Source organism: Falco rusticolus, chromosome 6, assembly GCF_015220075.1.
Source record: "Falco rusticolus isolate bFalRus1 chromosome 6, bFalRus1.pri, whole genome shotgun sequence".
Lineage (NCBI taxonomy): Eukaryota > Metazoa > Chordata > Aves > Falconiformes > Falconidae > Falco > Falco rusticolus.
The window spans coordinates 77,874,415-77,894,145 of NC_051192.1; the positions used below are offsets into that span (position 1 = coordinate 77,874,415).

The 19,731-nt window shown below is 37.5% G+C and overlaps 1 protein-coding gene across 2 annotated transcripts in view; it reads right to left on the reverse strand.

Moving 5' to 3' along the window:
- LMBRD1 (LMBR1 domain containing 1) overlaps positions 1-19,731 on the reverse strand; it is an 80,182-nt gene that overhangs the window by 20,430 nt on the left and 40,021 nt on the right. For both annotated transcript variants that reach the window (XM_037392159.1, XM_037392157.1), the window contains exons 8-13: positions 12,948-13,073; positions 10,336-10,488; positions 4,133-4,197; positions 3,264-3,366; positions 2,015-2,119; positions 607-756 (exon numbers count right to left, since the gene is read on the reverse strand). In XM_037392159.1, coding sequence (XP_037248056.1) covers positions 607-756; positions 2,015-2,119; positions 3,264-3,366; positions 4,133-4,197; positions 10,336-10,488; positions 12,948-13,073 — 702 coding nt within the window. The remainder of the gene's footprint in view (positions 1-606; positions 757-2,014; positions 2,120-3,263; positions 3,367-4,132; positions 4,198-10,335; positions 10,489-12,947; positions 13,074-19,731) is intronic.

Sequence of the window (19,731 nt, forward strand, 5' to 3'; positions counted from 1 at the left end):
AACACAAAAACCCCTGAAGTACACAAAAATGCATTAACAAAAGCAGAGACTAATATTAACAACTTAATTCTATAGATTTCACAGAACAAAAACTGCAAGGAGTTTCATGAAGCTGGACAGTTCAAAGTGCCTGAAACGTGATTCATCAGCACTTACTCAGTTTCATTCTGCTTATCCCCTACTGTACCAACTCATCTTTGTTGTTTCTCACAAATATGCACATAATTACTATGAACTGCAGAATAACATTGCTTTCAGTCCACAGACCACCTTACACACTGAAACTAATCCTCACTGCAGTCACTGAGCAGCCTAGGCATACCAGTACAAAATCTAGTAGAAGCCTACAGCTACCTTATCAAATGAAGCAATACTCAAAGTTTTACACTGTCCAAAGATGACCTAGGAATTATTTTGTGTTGTATGTAGTACAACCAGTTTCTGGCTTGTGTATTACCAAGAGATATACTAGTAGTTAAAAAACCTGGCTGCGAGAGTCTTCAAAACTGAGAATGGCCCTGGCTTTAAAAATCACTGTAAACAGTACATTTTTGATACAGAAGGTAAGATATTTTTTTCTTTAAAAAATAAAGTATTACATCTCACCTGTACCAGGTATTTTTGGCTTCCATACATTACATACTGAGGTGCAAGACTGTAGATCATGTAACTTGTATGAAGAACTATCAATAGAAGTATCATACAGAGAAACAAAAGTGCTTGAGGGCGAGTTTTTCCTCGTCTGATTTTATAAAGCTAAAAAACAGAGAACAAGTATTAACATAATAAATATTTTTTTTCCTGAATTAAAAGAGGATTTTAAATGTCTTCAAGTAATAGCTTTAAGGCTAGTGACAGAAGTTACAGGCTGCTAGAATGATCCTCTGGCAACTTAATTACAGTGAGTCAAAACAGGTTTTGAGGTGTATTTACCTGAATTTCAAGACACAGCTGTTCACACAAGTTAATTGTTGTTTGTATTAGTGACCCTGACATTTATACACCAGCACTTGGTAGCAACAGTTAATTGGCATTGTCTATCTCTGAAAACAAACTGTGCCTTGGTTTGTCAAAGAATACTGTGACCTTTGGTCAAGGTGAGGTGTCATCTATCACTACACCTCCAATCAGATCTAGAAACAGAGAAGGGAGTTATGAGAGAGTACTCTCAGGCTCTGAGAAAACTTGCATACCATATGGTGGCATCTTTTCCACTTCACACTGCAGGGAACAACATAATGCTTCATGGCTACCCTGTTAGATACTACCCTATCCAGTAATCCCCAAAGGCTTAACCAGAGTAACATATCAGGGCAAAGAAGCTGGTAGCTGAGGGGTAAGTGACAGAAGACCAAAACAAACAGCCAATCTCACAACTCATTGCAAGGACTCCAGGCCACTGTTCACAATTTTGGGATGTTACCACATGAAAGGGTGACAGAATTAAAGGGAAAGCAGGCACAGAAGCAGAGAAATAATTAACCACGCATCGTAGGCATGAATGGCATACTGTTGGATACAAAGCTGCTGTTTCAATACAGTAACATGTATTTGCATCATTTTAGATATGCCATATCACTGTGCTGTTTAACTCTTACCAAGCTAGATAAACTTGCTTGCCACCCAAAAAAGCAAGTCAAGCACTACTGACCGCATGCACATTTCAGATTTTGACCATAAAGTTCACTAACACTTCCAATATATCAGATTCCTGTGGCTTTAACTAAGGGAAGTCAGAAGCCAGAATGCCACTGATTAAACACTTGAAAGTCAGCTGACTGTACTGCTCAAACTAAAAAACCCATTTCGGTCTGATAACTTAGCAAAACAGAACAAAATTTCCATGGCTTCTGAAAGGTACAATGGGATTCTAACACTTGTTAGACATATAGGCAATGCTATTTGCAACATGCAGTATTTATGCAGCAGTACATAAATAATGACTATATTTGATATTTTTATTTGTTAAACATCTCACTGAGTATCATAAACTAAACTCTTAAGTCATATTTACCCTTATCCAGAAGAACCATATACCCATATTTCGAATCCCAGCCATTGAAGTGAAGATAAAGTACATGACAATAATTGTAATAAGAATATAATCGAGTGGAAAAACCTTAAAAAAAAAGAACACAAGCAGTTAAAAAGAAAATATTCATATTAGAAAACAAGCTCTTCCCCCACTTACAAGCTAAATAAGTAGCTTGTACTTAAAGCATCTGAGGTAGCACAAGTCCTTCCATTTAAAAGTTTTACATAACTGGCACCAAATACAGCTATTTTAGCCTGCTGCTAATAGAGCTTACACAATTTGTTTGTGAATGCAACTAAGCTTTTTTATTAATTTAATACTTGCCTTAATTTTGAAGTGTTATACATTTTTAGGCCAAGAAATACTTAATTCTGTTCTAAGAGTACATTTAGAAGGAAGTCCATGGTGGCAACAATCATTTTAGGACTGTAGACGTTCTATTTGTGAATATTTCTGAACATACTTGAGTCTAAAACTTGATTTTTATGTTTACATGAATAACAGCTTGGGATAATACTGCTGCTGAACACTACATTTCTCAATAAACTGCAAGCTTAAGGCGTTCAACAATATTTGAAACCACAAGGAAACAATGTATTGTACTAACCCATTATACCAAGAATACTGAAAGAACTCAACTAGGTAAGGGTAAAGCACTAGCTTACATTAAGGCTTTTTCTTAGCCTACCCATCACTGATTACCAAATTTGTATGTGGCCTTGTTGCCTACCAACCCTACTGAAGTTAACAGGATTTGTTTCAAAGACTAATGTATTGCTATAACATGAGTGACTGCAGAGTGTAATATATCTTTCAAGGTGCAATAAATATACTAAAAAGTGATGAAGTGCATTTATTTTACTTCAGGGGGACAAACTATCAAGTACACAAACAACTAGAATGTAGGTAGGACATAGGAGAAAGTTGCTTTTATTCTGTGGATGATAACAAAAAATGATGTCATTCTCCATTGCCACTATGTTCTCATGAGATGAAAGCTGGTTTCAAGCACCACCTTCCTCCAGCAACTGGCTTCCAATCACCCAAGATTTTCATATCAGTATCTAATAACTAAAAGGTTGTTAACGAGGAAGTTTCCTTGCTTTTACAGAACACACACCTAGACAATTTTGTTTTAATGAATTACTTGGAGTAGTGTAGTTTGCCTTTTGACAGCTTACCAGAAAATAGACATGAACATATGTGTATCATCAGGTTTTTTACTTACTGTTTGAAGAACAGGTAACAGCATATTCAATGGATTAGTCAGATTAGTTCCTAAAATTATAAATCCTGAGTCGAAGCCAGCTGAATGCAGAGCTTTGTCCAAACTGCAATAATTAAAAAAATTGGGTAAGTACTATGGTTCTCCCAGAACTTTGTCTTCAGTTTAATTTAAAAAGACAGTTCAGACTGAGAACTAAGCTTAGAGACTGAGAGTTTTTCATATCTACATGGACACATGCTTTGTTTTACCACACTTATTGCACTTGTCCTATAAAAAGGTATATTGATTTCGGCATCTCCTTGGCATTTCAGCTTTTCTCTGGTTTGAGTTATAGTGCTTATTTGCCCAGTCTGTAAAATTAAAATGCCAACATTTGAGACCTCTGGTTAGTGTCAATCTTAATTGAAATCCACCAGATCTGCAGCTGGCTATATTGCTTTCAACACCATGAAACACTTACAGTGTAATGCACATAAAAATGGATAATACATGTCATTCACTGCAAGAATTTAAGCACCTGTCACCTAGCCCAAGAAGTACCTACATGTATTAAGATTCATTCAAGCAATATTCAAGAATACTTCTGTAGTCTGAATTAAGCATATATGTTAAGGAAGCTTAATTTCTCTGCTCTATCAGAACTGTTTTCAGCAGCATACAGACAACCATGCTGAACTATGTCCTTTGATTCTGTTTTAGCACATCTTGCTCAGTTTCAATATATACTATCACGATGAGAAATGCAGCTCTAGTTCAAAACGTAGCATAGAAATGCATGTTAACTCTTGAAGCAAGCCACCCCCGACTTTGATGTTACAGCAGAAACTATGTAGTTTAAATAGTTAAGAAAAATGCTGAAATAGACTTACTTTGACAAGAACAGAGAGACAGTGAAGAGCAGTGCCACAATGATGAAAAATACTCCCCACACAATCTGCAAGTAAAGATTTATTACAATGTAACTGAAAGTGCTTGCAGCCGATACAAGAAGTGAAGACTTGTCTAAGCTTCAATAAAGGACTAATGATTTTGGACCATCTCAGAGCTTAAACACAATTGAAACAGTAACTTTTTGGTAAATACTTGAAAGTGCTAACAACACCTGTTTTACAATATAAATGTTCTATGTCAATCATTTAAGAAATTGATCATCTAAGATAAGAACCACCTCTTTGCCTGGTGGATACGCTAAGCCCAGAATCAAGTTGTAAAGTACATCATGTGCTATAGTGCAAAACAGAAGTCTACCCATAATGACATTTTTGACTTAACACAAATGAGTTGTTATATTAATGAACACAGCATTTAAAATGCATAACCTGTACTTGTTATATTATATGGAAAACTAACTATATGCGTGCATTTGGGTTTACTTTAAGGGAAATTAGAGTTTCCATCGGCCACCATATCTGTGTGCTCATCTTCCAATAGGAGGCAAACTGTGCACAGGTTACAAGGAACATCTCACCTTTCCCAAGTGAGAGCTCCCTTCTGTAGCACTGCTACTCAAACAATAACCAAGCTACTTCGGGGACTAATGTAAAACTCAAGTAATCAAGCCCAAATACCAGGTCTACTTTCTTCTTGCTTCTGCCTGCAAGTCCGCTTAGTTACTCATCAGTACTGAGTATTTCAAAGCAGTTTTCAAGGTTACAGAAACCATCAACTTTACAAAGTATTTTGACTCAAAGGTTTAAGTCACTTAGAAATTTAACTTTGAAGTGATGTGAAGATTTGCGAATGAACTAGGAAATGGTTATAAATACTGATGCAGCAGGAAAAATACTTGAGTTTCAAGAAAACACGATTATTCAAAAACAGTATCTACCCACACGTGATTAAAACAAGATGAAATAACCACATCACAACTGCCAGACTAAGGCCGCCTCTCCTGGAAAAGGTTCAAGAAGAGTTTCCATACCCCTTTAGTTGTACTAGGCGAGTCATTTGCCCCAGAGTCCTCCTTTGGAGTGCATACTCTATTCAAGAATTTGAAACCAAAAAAAACCTGTAACAGCTGTGGTTATTCAGCTAGCAAGTCATAAACATAAATAAGTAAAAATGTGTTTAGGACACTATAAAAAACAGCACCAGTATCTGATTTATAGTCAACAATATCAGGCTTTTTTGTAAGCTTCTGCACACTAATACAGAACTGCCTGACATACAATAAGAACAGAACTTCTTAGCTAAGCCAAGTGGTATATGAAACAACTAAGTTCACTAGAAGTAAATGAAGATTTTGTAGACCAACCACATCAGTAGTTAAGCTGGGTTTCTGCATTCAGGTTTTTTAGGATTTAAGAGCTAGATTGAAATAAACAAGCAGCTTAAAAAGCTTGACTACATTCAGAGACTAAATAGTCCGAGTATGAAAAGTTTGAGTTTACTTTTAACAGCAAGAACTCTGGCAACTTAGCAGTAAGTTTAGAGAACTGGAAATAGTATTCTTATACCTCTACATTCTGTTTTCCCCATTTCATTCTGATTTTTATCTTTAGAAGAAGCCACCTTTTTTCAAAGGTAGCTTCATTTCTTTGAGTTCTTCCATGAATCAAGTAGATTCAGAGAAGTAAGGCTGTTCCTCAAGATGTTAATTACTAGACAGGAAAGTGTTTTTATTATGCCTACCAAATACAGCACTCAAGCCAGAGACTTCTTATTGAGGAGGACAGCTTAGAGAATGAATACCCTCTACTGTTTCTCCTGCCCTACAAGCTAGTTCAAGAAATCATTCTCCACTTTTCGGCAGGTTTTCTCCTTCAAAGTCTTTAAGGGAGTTAGGAGATTGTGCACAAAAGTGCAAACCCATTCAGTTACAGCTCCAACAGGATCACTGTATTTTCCTAGAAACCCTAGTCACAGAATATGCTCAGATAAGCATGCTGAACTTCCCAAAACAATGTTTTCAGATTGCTAGACCTGAGACAACCTAGGCAGACTTATTTCCAAATTCTATATGCAGAAATACAATGTGTGGTCTTCCATATGAATGAGGGAGTTTCATAGTTTAAATTGTTTCATTAACCTTAAAATTTGGCACCTAGCCATCTTGAAAGAGTTAAGAACTTTATTAGTGCTGCTCATTACAGATATTCAGTTAGATGCTATTATCGTTCATTACAGGATAAGCTTCCATCTGCAGACTCAAACATGATATTAAAATATCGCTTATAAAACTACTCAAATTATGTAGGCTCTATTATTAGGTATAGATTTAGAGACTAATAGCAAGGTAAGTATTAACCTGCACATATTTAAGTGTACTAAGACTCCCACTAGGTATTAGCCATACAGGAAATGTATGTTTATCACGACCAGGAGTCTGAAGCTTGTGTTACTTCATTATCTTCTGCCAGCTGTGACCGTTAGACAGGCATCCACATCTCCTCTGGAATATGCCTGTCTTCTGAAGTGATGCATAACATTTAGAAGTAGATACATGGTTGAAGCAGCACTCCTCCTCTCATTTCAACCTCAACTCCAGTCCCATTAAATACAAGATTGAAAAGACTAAAACCAAAGGCGTCCATTCTACCTTAGTTCATCCTGTATTTCCACAGTGCTATTAAGACTACTGAACCACATATGGTTTGCCATTAACATCAACCTACACTTACACAACTTCAAAGCATCAGTTGACTTAGACCTTTCACAGAAGAGATCTTTATGTTCTTACCTAAAGTTTCCTTCTACCCCAACCGATTACAGAGCGATCTACACCTCATTTCCAGCATATTACCCAGCACTCAGCCAATGATTAAGAGAATACTAATGAACTAGTAGTTGAGCTTACAATTTACAGTCTGGCTGAGCCTTATGAAGTAGTATCAACCTAACTTAAAAGCATGCCTCCAGCTGGGTATCATTCAGTATACGGGTAAGGGAAAGAGCAAGTACTTCCTTTCCTTCCCTGCCCTGCATAAAGCCTTTGTAGCATAGGCTAGAAAAACATTGCACAGCTATACACTCACTGTTGCCTTCTACTTGTCACTTATAGCAAAGGACAAATCTGCCATCCACAAGCCTTACTGGGACACTACTGTACTGCTGTTTACTAGCTTTAAACCAACTAGAATATCTTTAAAGATTCTAGACACACTGTGCCGTGAAAGTTTACAAAATAATTTTGCTTTATGTCACAGTGTAAACAAGAAAGAATCCAAGCCCCTGAGAACATGAGCACATGATCAACTTCAGACCAAAGAACAGTGCTTAATCAAAACCTCTTGTTCTCATAGCAGGATTATTTATCAACTAATACTGAAAAGCTTTTAGTGCTAGAACAAGAACACACAAAAAGCCTGGGTTTCAGCCAAACACAGAGGTCATTACACAAAAAAGAAAGCAACCCTTGATCAATATCAACAGTAGTGTAACTTTCAATGCAAGACAACCTTATTTCCTACTCCCTAATCATTTTGAACGCAGGACCTCAATGCAACCATACCTCAGATTATGGTACCTCCTCCAACTACAATCAGTTTGGACTCCTCCCTCAACTACAAAACACAAACCCTATACCCACCTGTACTCAATCATTTCCTACAAAACAGGTTTCAGAGCTGCTACTTTGCACTTACATCACTTTGATCACCTTTCAGTGTCTGCTTGGGTCTTCTAATCTACAGTCTATTGTACAAGCTAGTATGCATACAAGTAAATGCCAAAAAAAAGTGAACCATGCTTTTATGCAAGACTGAAGATATTACAAAGCCAATGAACTGAAATAATGAGTACTAATACAACTTACACTATTGCTTGAAACGAGTTCTTTTAGCATCTTCATAAAAAGCCTCTATATGGGCAAGTAAGGAAGCAGCTAAAGCAGGAGACAGTAAGAACTGGTTTAACTTAAAAGTTTTGTTTCACATTTGAACATATGGGATTAAAAAACATGGCTAAGCAAAAAACAAGACAAAAACACTGATATAGGCATTTCTCAATAGGAAAAGTAGAAGCATGATACTTCTAGGTCATAGTGAAAGTTGAATTGCATTTCAGTTTAATAAGTCACGCCAAACAATTTAGAAATATCCAGTTGACCAGCATATTTTCCCCCACTGCTACTGCACCTAATCAAGTCACAAGCTGCAAAGTCTTTTCTGACATTACTCATATTATGCTTACATAGTTTTCCCTGGTAGCTCCCTCCAACTTCTTAAGCGTTCCCCTGACCCCTGCATCATCCTTGTTTGAGTTAGAGAGCACTTTGCCTCCTGTCCCTGCTCCCAGATCTCAGTCAACTAAGTTAAGTTGTTTCATTTATGGATAAATCCAAAGTATTACTAAAATAATCATGGAGTTTAGGATTTAATTTATTCTGAGCAGGCATGACCACATAATCCACAAACTTAAGTGGTACTTCTTTGAAAAGCCTCAAAATTTACTTCTAAACCCCTCCAAAATACTAGAATGCTCAACCTGCCCAATTGATTCCTACAGTGGTACTCATGTACCAACAGAAGAAGAAACTGAACCTGCTTACGACAGCTATTCCATGAATTTGAACCAACACTGAAGCAACACAAAAACTTAAAGGAGCAGTCACCCTCTCAGGGCTGGTGTCCATTAACAGAGTAAAGAAAACTGCTGGCACACTACTGAACAGTGTGCAAGTACAGACCAAGAAGCAATGCTGGATTCCTCACAGGAAACACTATTTGTATTGGGTTTACATGGAAAGGTTTTGGTAGCAGAGGGGGCTGAAGGGATGTCCTCTCTGATGAGAGACCAGAGGCTGCCCTGTGCTGGACCCAGCCATTTGTAGTTAGCTTCAACTGACCCGCTGCTGGCCAAAGCTGAGCCCAGCAGCCAAGCTTGTGGCCCCTCTGGGAAAACATACTTAAGAAAGGGGAAAATACCAGACAGTAGAGAGGAACAAGAGGAAGCGTGAAACAACCCTGCAGACACCAAGCTCAGAAACAGAGGAGGTATTACTCCAGGCAATGGAGCAGACATCCCGCCCAGCCTGGTAAAGAGGGCCATGCTGGAACAGATAATCACACTCAGCCCATGGAGGACCTCCATACCAGAACAACTGGATATTTTCTGAAGGAAGCCACAGCCTATAGAAATAAGCCTAGAGATAAGCCACAGCCTATGGTGAAAATCAAAGAAACTACACAATCTATTTTGAATGAAAGGAAGCATCCAAATAGTTAAAGGGAACAGGTAGGAATACTTGTCCTTTAAATGAAAGGGCTAAGTCTAGATTTCTAATGTATAACAGAGAAGTAACTCCACTAAGAATTTCACACCGAAAGCTTTTGCTCAACTGCAATTTCAGCCTATTTCCATTGGCACTTAGCATTAACAGTAGCAATGACATTAGAGGAAATATAGTCCCACCCTCCTTCTCCCACCTTTTGCTTCTCAAAATGCAGCCTACAGTTTAAAATAATGCTAAAATTTCTTCTTGCATCTAGTTAGCAAAAAGATACCTAATATGGCAATACTGTTCCATAGAAGTACTGGCGCTTTTAAAACCAGGTATCTAAAAAAAAAAAAAAAAAAAAAAAAAAAAAAAAAAAAATCAAAGTCCTAAGATCAAAAAGAGACCGAGATCAAAGCTTTGCCCCAGTAACAGTCTCCTTTGTACTGGTTAAGTATCAAGATGTAAGTTGAATGCAGCTAGCTTACTATTGATCAAGTAATTACCTGGCAAGATGCTCATTCCGAATACTTACACCCTCAAAGTATCTCACTTCTGCCAGCCACACGTGACTTACATTAACTAATCTACCCAACAGTTATGGAATTTTTCCTTTTCTCCTTCCCATTTTCACATACCTGAGAAAAGATAATATATTCAGATTTTCTATGGCAGTGGCACTATAGCAGATCAGCTAGGACTTGCTTCTTTTCAATCTTAACCATAGTTTAGGCAAAGTAAAAGGTTTTCCAAGAGCTCAAACAGAGCTTGCTATAGGGCTGTCATTGTACAGTATAATAATTAAAATAAACAGTTGCTATTCAGAATGGTAGTTGATAAAACTTGACCTATGATTTATATGGGAAGAAGAAAGCAAGAAGTTATTTCAATTTGTCTCAGAAAGTGAGAAAGTTTTACCTTTAGAGGTCTGATAGCTTCAGAGAATTTCGTCCACCAGCTTTTCTCAACAGACTCCAGATGCCTCTCTCTTCTTCGAAGTATCCTTAGCCTCTCTTCTAGTTGTTGTAAAGTACGTCTATCCCTTGATGACAGAGGACGACCATCTCTGCACTGGTTACCAAAAAACAGTGCAAGAGATACTGAATCAAGAAAATAGACTTGACATCTAGTTTAATGAGTTGCAACAACTCTAAAGACTTTGTAGCATGTACATTCACACTGCTCCTATGCATAGCAAGGGGATGAAGCGCAAAGGTGTCAAAAGCTGCAACAAGACAGATTTCTATTAGGTGACAGAAAACACTTTTCACAACGAGGATGTTAAATTTTAACAGGGTGGACAGTTTCCATGGCTAGAAACACTTAAAATGCCCAGATGTGATTGAATAACCTGATCTAACCTGAAAGGGGTCCTTGCTTTGTGTAGAGCAGTGAACCTGATGACTTTGAGGTTCCTTCCAATCAAATTCCATAATTAAGCTGATATATTAAGCTTGTCATCTGTACTTTCTTTCCAGCATTCCACTATAGATACTCAGCTATGCTTCTTGTACTTGCAAGAGCAAGATTACTTGCTCTTCCAAAAATTAACTTTACAGGAATTCAAACAGGAGGCACCACTACCAAGAGTTAGTTAAGTGTAGCAGGTTATTGTTTGATGATTGTGTTTAAGCATGCACTTTCTTTCTGAGATTCTAAATACTACAACAGAATACAATGGTGCCTTCTTAAATTGAGTAGCACATCCTTAGATCTCAGTTACACACTAATTAGCAACAGAACCAAAATTGTTTCTATCATCAATGCTGCTGAATAAGAAATTGATCCTTAGATAAAAAGAGATTCTTACAGTTTAGCGCATGTCCTACTAAGTATTTTTAAATTTTCAAAATCCCTATTCAATTTTCCCTCCTTCCTACCAATAGTGAAACAGTTTATAGCTAATGAAGTTAAAGCAAGTCTATTGTAACCTTTTTGAGAAATGTATCTACAAGACTCGACTACATTCTAGGCACATGTGACACTTAAAAAGTATATTTTGATCTCCAATTGAACAGGAACACGTTTTCCACACCCTGTACAGCCCTCCAGTGACTTGAAAAAACCTTCACAGAACAGTCCAAGCTCCCAAGCTGCAAGTCCAAGCTTTGATTGTTTAAAACTAATGAAATAAGCTACCAGGTGTATTAATGGCAGGAAACCATATTAATCTAATAAAAAGATTCAGTATGTCAGCACCATACCTTCATACTTGTAGTTTTCACTATACATTATCCTCAGTAACACTCACTTTCTTCATGACCATGCAAATGCAACTGAAGACCTAAGATTTCAATTACAGACTGAGGCCAAATCCTGGCCATAATCCATAACCCAAGAAAAAATAGTTTATGCTAATGGTCACATTAAAATACAGATATAATTTAAACTTTCCACTTCTTGATCCCATTTGTTAGCTAGGTCAAACAAGGTGACCAGTTGACTGGAAGCTCTCATAAACCAACATAATCTTTTCTAATACATAATGCTCCACTTTTCAGGGGTTTCTCATTTTTCTCATACTGATCTTAGTAATATAGATGCCTTTATTGTAGTACTACTCTGTGCAAAACCAAACCTTTGCAATTTAAACCAGGGAGACTACTTTTTAGGTTTCATTATGGAACAGGATTCCCAGAACACTGAAGGTACCACACTATGTAGAGGCAGCCAAGTATCAAGGGAAGACTGATGGAACAGTTTCAACACTGCTGAGGTCTGCTATCACACAGCACACAACAGCATAGATGGACTGCCACGATTCAAGTGATGCATCTTCATGTCCCTTCCACCAGCTCAGGGCTCTGAAAACACTGGTCAAACCATTATATGAAATGGGCTGGAAAAGGGTGGGAGATTATTCCTAGTATCTTATCCATAAAGAAGAAGTCTTACTGTCCTTTGGCTTGGGCTCTAAAGTTGTTAAGTGTCCTGCTTACATTAGGCACAGCATTTCAGTGAGCTACCAGACCATTATGCGTTTATAAACGGTGTTGAGATCCTAGTGATGTTTATATTCTGAACAGATATTTCCATATGTATGCTTTTCATAAAGAAATGATTTATAACAGCAAGGTACATGAACTGGAAGCAAGAATATCAGGGGCTGTTACTCATTCATAAAGATGATTAATCGTTTGATTAATTTAACTCATGACAGCTCCATGTGGTAAGTATCCAGTGTTGATAGCTACATTAAGTATGAACAAATTGGATGCCCCATCTGATGGCAGACTAAATGAGGTTAATATTCTAAACTTCTACGAAGTATCTCTTCCATATATCCAAGCAGGACCAGAGAAGTTTGCATTTTGCTTGGCAGCACCATTATTATCAAGACAGAAATAAGTACTGCTGCAGGACTGAAAAAACCCTCATTGCTACTACACAAGTGACCACATTTGTTTTCAAACAAATCACTTCTGACTTGCGATTTTTTCTCTAACAAAAGCTCTCTACAGTATGACCATCAACTAGTAAGGAGGCAAGAAAAAAATTCATTAAGCGAGAACAGTGAGGACCAACCGCACCTTTGATTTAATCCTTAATAAATGCTGCTCCACTTCTTCGATATCTTCAGTGTTCTCCAAACGTTCATAAGCTGCAGTGGTAGTTCCCTTAATCAAATTTAGAGGCAATGCTGACATACCATAAGCCTAAGATAAAAAGGAAACAAGTTGTCAAATTTTATGTCACATGTTTTAATCTGATTAAAATATATTGTCTCTAAGGTATCACTGCTCTTATCCTCCGCGCCCCCACATTCTAAGGCAATCAATTCTTTTTTTTTGAGCAAAACAAGTATGCTATGCAGATTCCAGCACGCCACATTGTTCCAACAGTACTTCAGTGTCTCTCAATCACTAAGACAGTAGCATGTTTGAAGACACCATACAAGCATAGCCCACTGAAGAGTCATCAAGCTAGCCCTGGTTGGGGTTTTTTTGTCAAACCATTTTTTTTTCAAAAACCTTAACTTTCCTACTTTAGATCATAATCAAAACATTGTGTAATACAGGAATTTCTAGATACTGAACTTCAATAGTTTTAGAACCAAAGCATACACAATTTCTTTGTAGCCAGTAGTTTTCAACTTATGTTTTTAAAATGAAATTACATAGAAAGTACTTGTTTCACTGAAAAAAATTATTCAGTAGGAAGACAAAGAAGTTAGTTGAACACCTAAACTCAGTCACATTGCGAGACTGCTTAGATAGCCATTCACATTCATAATTTTGTTAGCATTTACTCCTAGTTATAAATCTACACCATTCAAAGTTTTTGCCAGCTTCTGTATCAACATTATGCCTAGATTTATTCCATTGAGTCTGTAAGCTTTCCACCAACATAACCACCAATGGATACCAGAGGCAAGGTAAAGAAAACGCCACTATTTCCTCCAAGCTGTCCTGAGTGTTACAGATCTAGGCCCAGGTCAGAAGTTCCTCCAAGCAGTTTAGAGACTTTAGCTACTGGCTTTTTATTTTTTTCACCGTAGGTGGGAGGTTGTTGGTGACAGGTTATTCTTTGTGCAGAGCTCAGCAGGAAGGTTCTACTTTTCATTCTCTTAATCACAATTAACACATACATTTTTACTAGAATGCTTGATATCTGAATATTTCCTAACTTCAGAAATGAGCAGTTTTCTAGATTTTCCACAGAAATACCACTTGCTCCTTCGAGTACAGCTTTACATTTCATCCTGAGAATATATTTAACACAAATGCTAGTGTATTACAAGTGTCACCATACATGCTATCAGATCACATGAGCTTTCTGTACACCAGACTTTGCTTGACCTCCTTAAGAACCTACTTAAAATGTCTCATGCATTGTACTCAAAGCAAGACACTGTCCATTTTTTTCGTGTATTTTTCACAATGCCACATACTCTGCCACCAATACCCCTATCTAAGTTCCTTTAACAAAGGGGTCTTATGTACTATTACTGTAGCCCAAAGCCACATTAACTATATTAAAATGGTTATTTATTTAAATTTATATCGGACACTAAGCCCACAAACTTCAGTTTCAGTCTGCAAGCAACAGTATTCCATGATTTAAAGAAACATTCCCCCAAGTATTAGGCTATGAAAGCATGAAACAGAAGTTTAGCAGTCTGATAGCCTTGTTCGCTTACTGTGGAATTGGGCTTCTTGTGTTCAGAGTAACAATTACCAGTAAATTGTTGGAATGGCATCAGTTAAGTTCCACAAGCAGACAGCATGTGTGTCAACAGGCTTCAAACTCAAGGAAACGGTGGTACCTGTTAAGTCACTTCAAAGCATTTAAGTAAGGGTAGGAGAACAGTATTTTCTTAACTATTTCTTGAAGTATATATTAGTCAAGACATTCAGCTAGATCTTTGAAAACTTGCACTACATGACTTTTTTGCGTAGCTATAAAGCATTAGATTTGGTTTTACCATCAAATCCCAGATAACAAGGTAGGCTATTAGCTATCTGCTCAGCATTTCAAGGCTTCCCAACTAACATAACCCCATTTGTCACCCAAAAATACAGCTAAAAGAACTTAGCAGCAGCACTGCTTACAGACTGTTCCAAATTAAGTTAAACTTTTTTTTTTTTTTAGCTCCAAAGGTAACTGGCAATTTCAGTCCCAATGTTAAATAGCTTTTAAAGCAAAAAAAAAAAAAACACTGTAAGAGAGACATCTCTTATCACAGACTAGCGATGGCAATGAAATTCCATGCTTTCACTAAGACATTCTAGAAATTCTGGTTTGAACACATCTATACAACCACAGAAGGGTCTCTACTACAAGATTAACTATTTTAGGTAAGAAAAAAGAATTTACCTTAGGCTGGACTTTACAACTCCGTCCACAGACATGGCTCAGTTCTCCCTTTAGACTATCTCCTTTGAGAGCACTAAGCTATTCTGCTATCTACAGGAGCTAAGAAACAGTCTCCTCCAGTCATCCTCTTCTCTAGGCTGAAGAAAGAATTACTTCAACCTTTTCTTTATGGGTTGTGTTCTCCAATTCTCTATTCACTTTCACAAGCCTCCACTGGAGCCTGTACAGTTTCCCAAACAAACTGGGGGACCAAAACCAGACACAGCATTCCCAGGTGCTGCTTTGGAAGTGCCAAGTACAATGAAATTGTGTCCCTTGATCTACTAGCTATGCTCTTGCTGATGTACACCCAGGACTCTGCCGTTCTCCTGCAGGGCACATTGCTGGCTCACGCTCGGCTTGCTGTCCACTATGACTTCCATGTCCTTTTCAGAGCCATCTCCCAGACAGACTCCAGAACAAACTGTTGCTTGGAATTAGTCCACTCCAAGAGAAGGCCTTAACATCTGCTAAACCTGATGCCATTCTTATTGGCCTAAACTTTCCACCTGTCAATGTCTCTACAGTGGTTCTTCATTCTGTTCTATCAACTTCTCCCAGTTTGATACCATTCTCAAACTATATGACTACATACTCAACTCCATCACCCAGATCATTTATGAAGACCGAGAAGTATTGAGCCCGTATTGACCCCAACGAGCTCATTCAGGTCTGACTACTTGAAGCATAACTCTGGAATTTAGGTGAAAGTACAAACACCATCCAATTTCGTAACTGGAACACATGCTCCAATCTATTCAAGGTCCCTCTGTGGAACCAAAAGCGTTTCTTGCCAGAGCCAAAAACCAATTCAGTATGTAGAAACACATAATGAAACATTGCTAGAACAACAGCTCTACACAATTTTATAAACCTAAGCTTAGAAGCAATTTGATTTCATTATTAAGCAGAGGCTTCCACCTGTTCTTCAAATAGCTACCATCAACTAACAGATACCAAGTATTTACTCAACAGAAATAGTTAAGGCATAAAACTCAGAGTTTAAATCTTCTAAATCTAAATTTCTACAAAGCAAACTGCAACTCTTTAAGTGATGCATTGTTTTGCTGTTTTCACTGATGTGAATTACATATTTGAGCATCAAGCTCGCTCTAATGATGAAGGCAGTTCAAGTTCTTTCCTTGAATACAAAAAAATGATAATAGTCAGATGATTATCCAAGCAAGCTTCCCATCATCAGCGGGGGAAAAAGCCACACTGGTCCTTCAAGACATCAATGTACAGAATGAGGGGCAGAAAGATGAGTCATGTGATGTGTCACAGGTCTGAACAGAAGCTGTATTAGTTCAGTTTCAGAGCTACATGTCCGTTCAGGCTGATGTACAACTTCCAGGCTGTCCCGAACAAAGTTTCAAACCCCTGGGTTAGTGCAAGTGTTAAGTTACTCAATGGGCTATTATTTTGGGCATCTGCAGCTCAGAAAAGCAATGTATCAAAGATAGTACAAGAAAACCAAAGCTGTTCAGTAAAACCAAGAGAAAGCTCACCCCTGAAACCAACTGTTGGTTCAAAGTTTGGAATATGAATAAAAACAGATCAGAAAAGCCTTTAAAGTAATTAAGACAAGTTAATGTATATACATTAGCTTTGAAAAAAACAATTAAATCTTGACATGTTTACCCCACTGAAACAACAGTTTCCAGGGCTTGTTTTTAGACAGTCTTTGCATAGAAGCATTAAGACAGATAAGAGGCACTGCACTGAGGAGTAAAAACAGTTATCCAAGTGTAATAGGCAATTAGGGCATACATCGGGGTTTTCTTCCATATAGGTTCTTCAAAATTAAGTTAACATAGTACTAAACACTAACTGTGCAGGCTAGTATCTGATAATATACACTGCAAGGTTAGGGCTTTAAAGTCTCCAGCTGCTGTCTCTGCTGTTACTGATCAGTTTCATTGAAACTGTTTTACAGTACAAAAAAATTAATCTATATTTATAGTTAGAACAACTTATTTTAGTGAAGATTCCCCTATCTAGAATTCTCACAGGTGATCCATATAAGAAATCACCCCCTAGCAGTTAGCTCAAGTGCTAGAAAGCCAAACCCCAAGAGCTCACTACCTAGTAAATACAAATTAAGAGGTATCATCCCTGAGCAGGTGCATCATTCCAATTTGAGAGTCTGCCCAGAGGCAATACAGATAATCCCTGGGTGGATGAAGTTCATATTTATACTTCATATATTTCTTGAATTAGGTGGCCTTCTAGTCTAAAGGAGAAGAGGAAAACACCTAGAACAACTTAAAGCAACAGAAACCCCAGCTTACCTAGCCTATAAAAAGAACAGTCTAAAACTTCTTAAGACTTCTTCCTTATTTGCTATTCACAGAAGTGGTAGCTTGGCCTGAGACACGAATTTGCAAGGAAATCTGTCATCAGTAAAGCAGAAGCCTGTAACTCACATGAAAGCAACACTTAGTTTAATACTGGTCATGCAGTATCAGTAGGCATTGAAGAACAGTGAGAAGCATACACCCCAGCCATTCTCTCAGCATGCCACTGAACCCAAATATACCCTGTACTACAGACAGAGCACTGAAGTACTTCAAGAGGGACTACACGAGCATTGCTTCCAGTTTACTTCATCTTCATTTCTCTTGTGTCTTTTTCCTTCCCATCCTGTCCGCAGCAGAACCAGCTATTCTCCTGTCATTCCAAAGCTAAGATTTAGAAGAAAGAGTTGCTGTTCTGATCCTTTGGTCTCTTGCAGACTCAGCAGCTTACAACATTTCAGACTGTCTGAATTCCTAGCCCATGGCTAGTAAAGGCAATAGTCTTTCTTATTAATGGCCGAGTATGTTAATAGTCACTCATAAGCAGAGGTTAGAAAACAAGTGACCTTGAGACAAGTTGTAAAATCACATTTCACAGAAGTTGCAGCAAGTATCTATATCAGGGACAAACCCTTCAGTATTAAAATGATCCAGAAAGGTTTTCCACCGAGAACCATAACTGGTAGTTTAACATTTTTAAGTTGTACAAGCTACCAAAGAGTTCCACTGAAAAGAGTGTATTATTACAGTGGGAACAGCTAATTATCAACCACATCAGCCATAAGCACACAGATCAGTCATGAGGAATACAGAAAAAACCCACATTGAACTTAATATAGCAAATGCCTTTACAAAGGAGTTAAAGTTAACTTTCAACACCTACTACAAAAAACCTGAAGCCAGCTGGCATTGTAGTTTAACTAGAAGTTAATTATGTTTCACTTTCTACATCTGCTATGTTGTGCTAATAAGACAGTCTAACTTGTGGCCAAAAAGGATAATCTCTCCTTGTCAGAGATCAAACAGAACATGTAAGTTTTCTGATCAGTTTGGTACACAACCAGCACCATAACTGAAAGTAGTTTAGCAACCTTTTCTGGTTAAAAACATTTAAAAATTAAACCTGTGATTTCAAGAAATTAGCAGAAAGTACTTGCGTAGCTTAGCAGGAAGACTCCCCATTCCATTTATTTTTAGAGGTCCATATATCAAGCATGTGGCTTTTAAGTGTTGTCACTGAGGTGTCTTAAGAAGGTGTATATATACATCTTGTGCAGAAAGCGTAAAAGTTAATACTGACAAACATTTCTTGCGTAGCACTGCCCTCTAGCGACGTCACGTGAAACAAACGAATGAGAGGCCTTGCTGTATCGCTGTATAAAAGCCGTTAGAAATGCCCACAGCTTTAAATATTGACATTCCTATTTTCTTACAGAAGCTTGCTTAAAGATTTCATCGGAAAGTGTGACCATGAAAAGACAAAATTTTCAATTCTACGAATTAGACGGCGATCAAAAATACATCTATTCAAGTTAAAAACAGCTAAACTCCATGATACGTAGTGCTTTAAAGAAATACAATTCAAGTCTTTTTCAATCTCATTGTCCCACATTGACATATAGAAGAGACTTTTTGTATCCATAGCCTAAATAGCTTTTTATTTGATTTAGACTAAGCATGAGGGAAGTCATGTTATGATACCTTCTATCCCTTTAGCAATTTATATAGTTCAGTTGCCTGTACTGAATATTTTTTGTTCATATGTATACATATGAATTGTATACATTTCATATGTATACAATGTACTCTTGTTAGCATTGCTTCTGATTGAGCAAGTAAGCTAGTCCAATTCAGTAATCTCAACACACGCAGAACTTCTGAGCTTGTGTAAGAAGAACTAGGACTCCACCTTTCTTTAAACTGTACCTTTCTCCTCCATGCACCTAGACTGCACAGTTTTCTTGAAAAGTAATCTGACTCTACAAGTAATAATCATCTGCTTTCTCACATTAAAGAAACCTGGTTATCTACACCTACTACCATTCTAAACATAAAAGTTAGAATTAAAGAATCTTATTTCCAGAACACCATTAAGCATGGTAAACTGTGACAGTGGTTCACACATCCTCCCTAAATTGTGAAGAGCAAAGCAGAAAGCCTC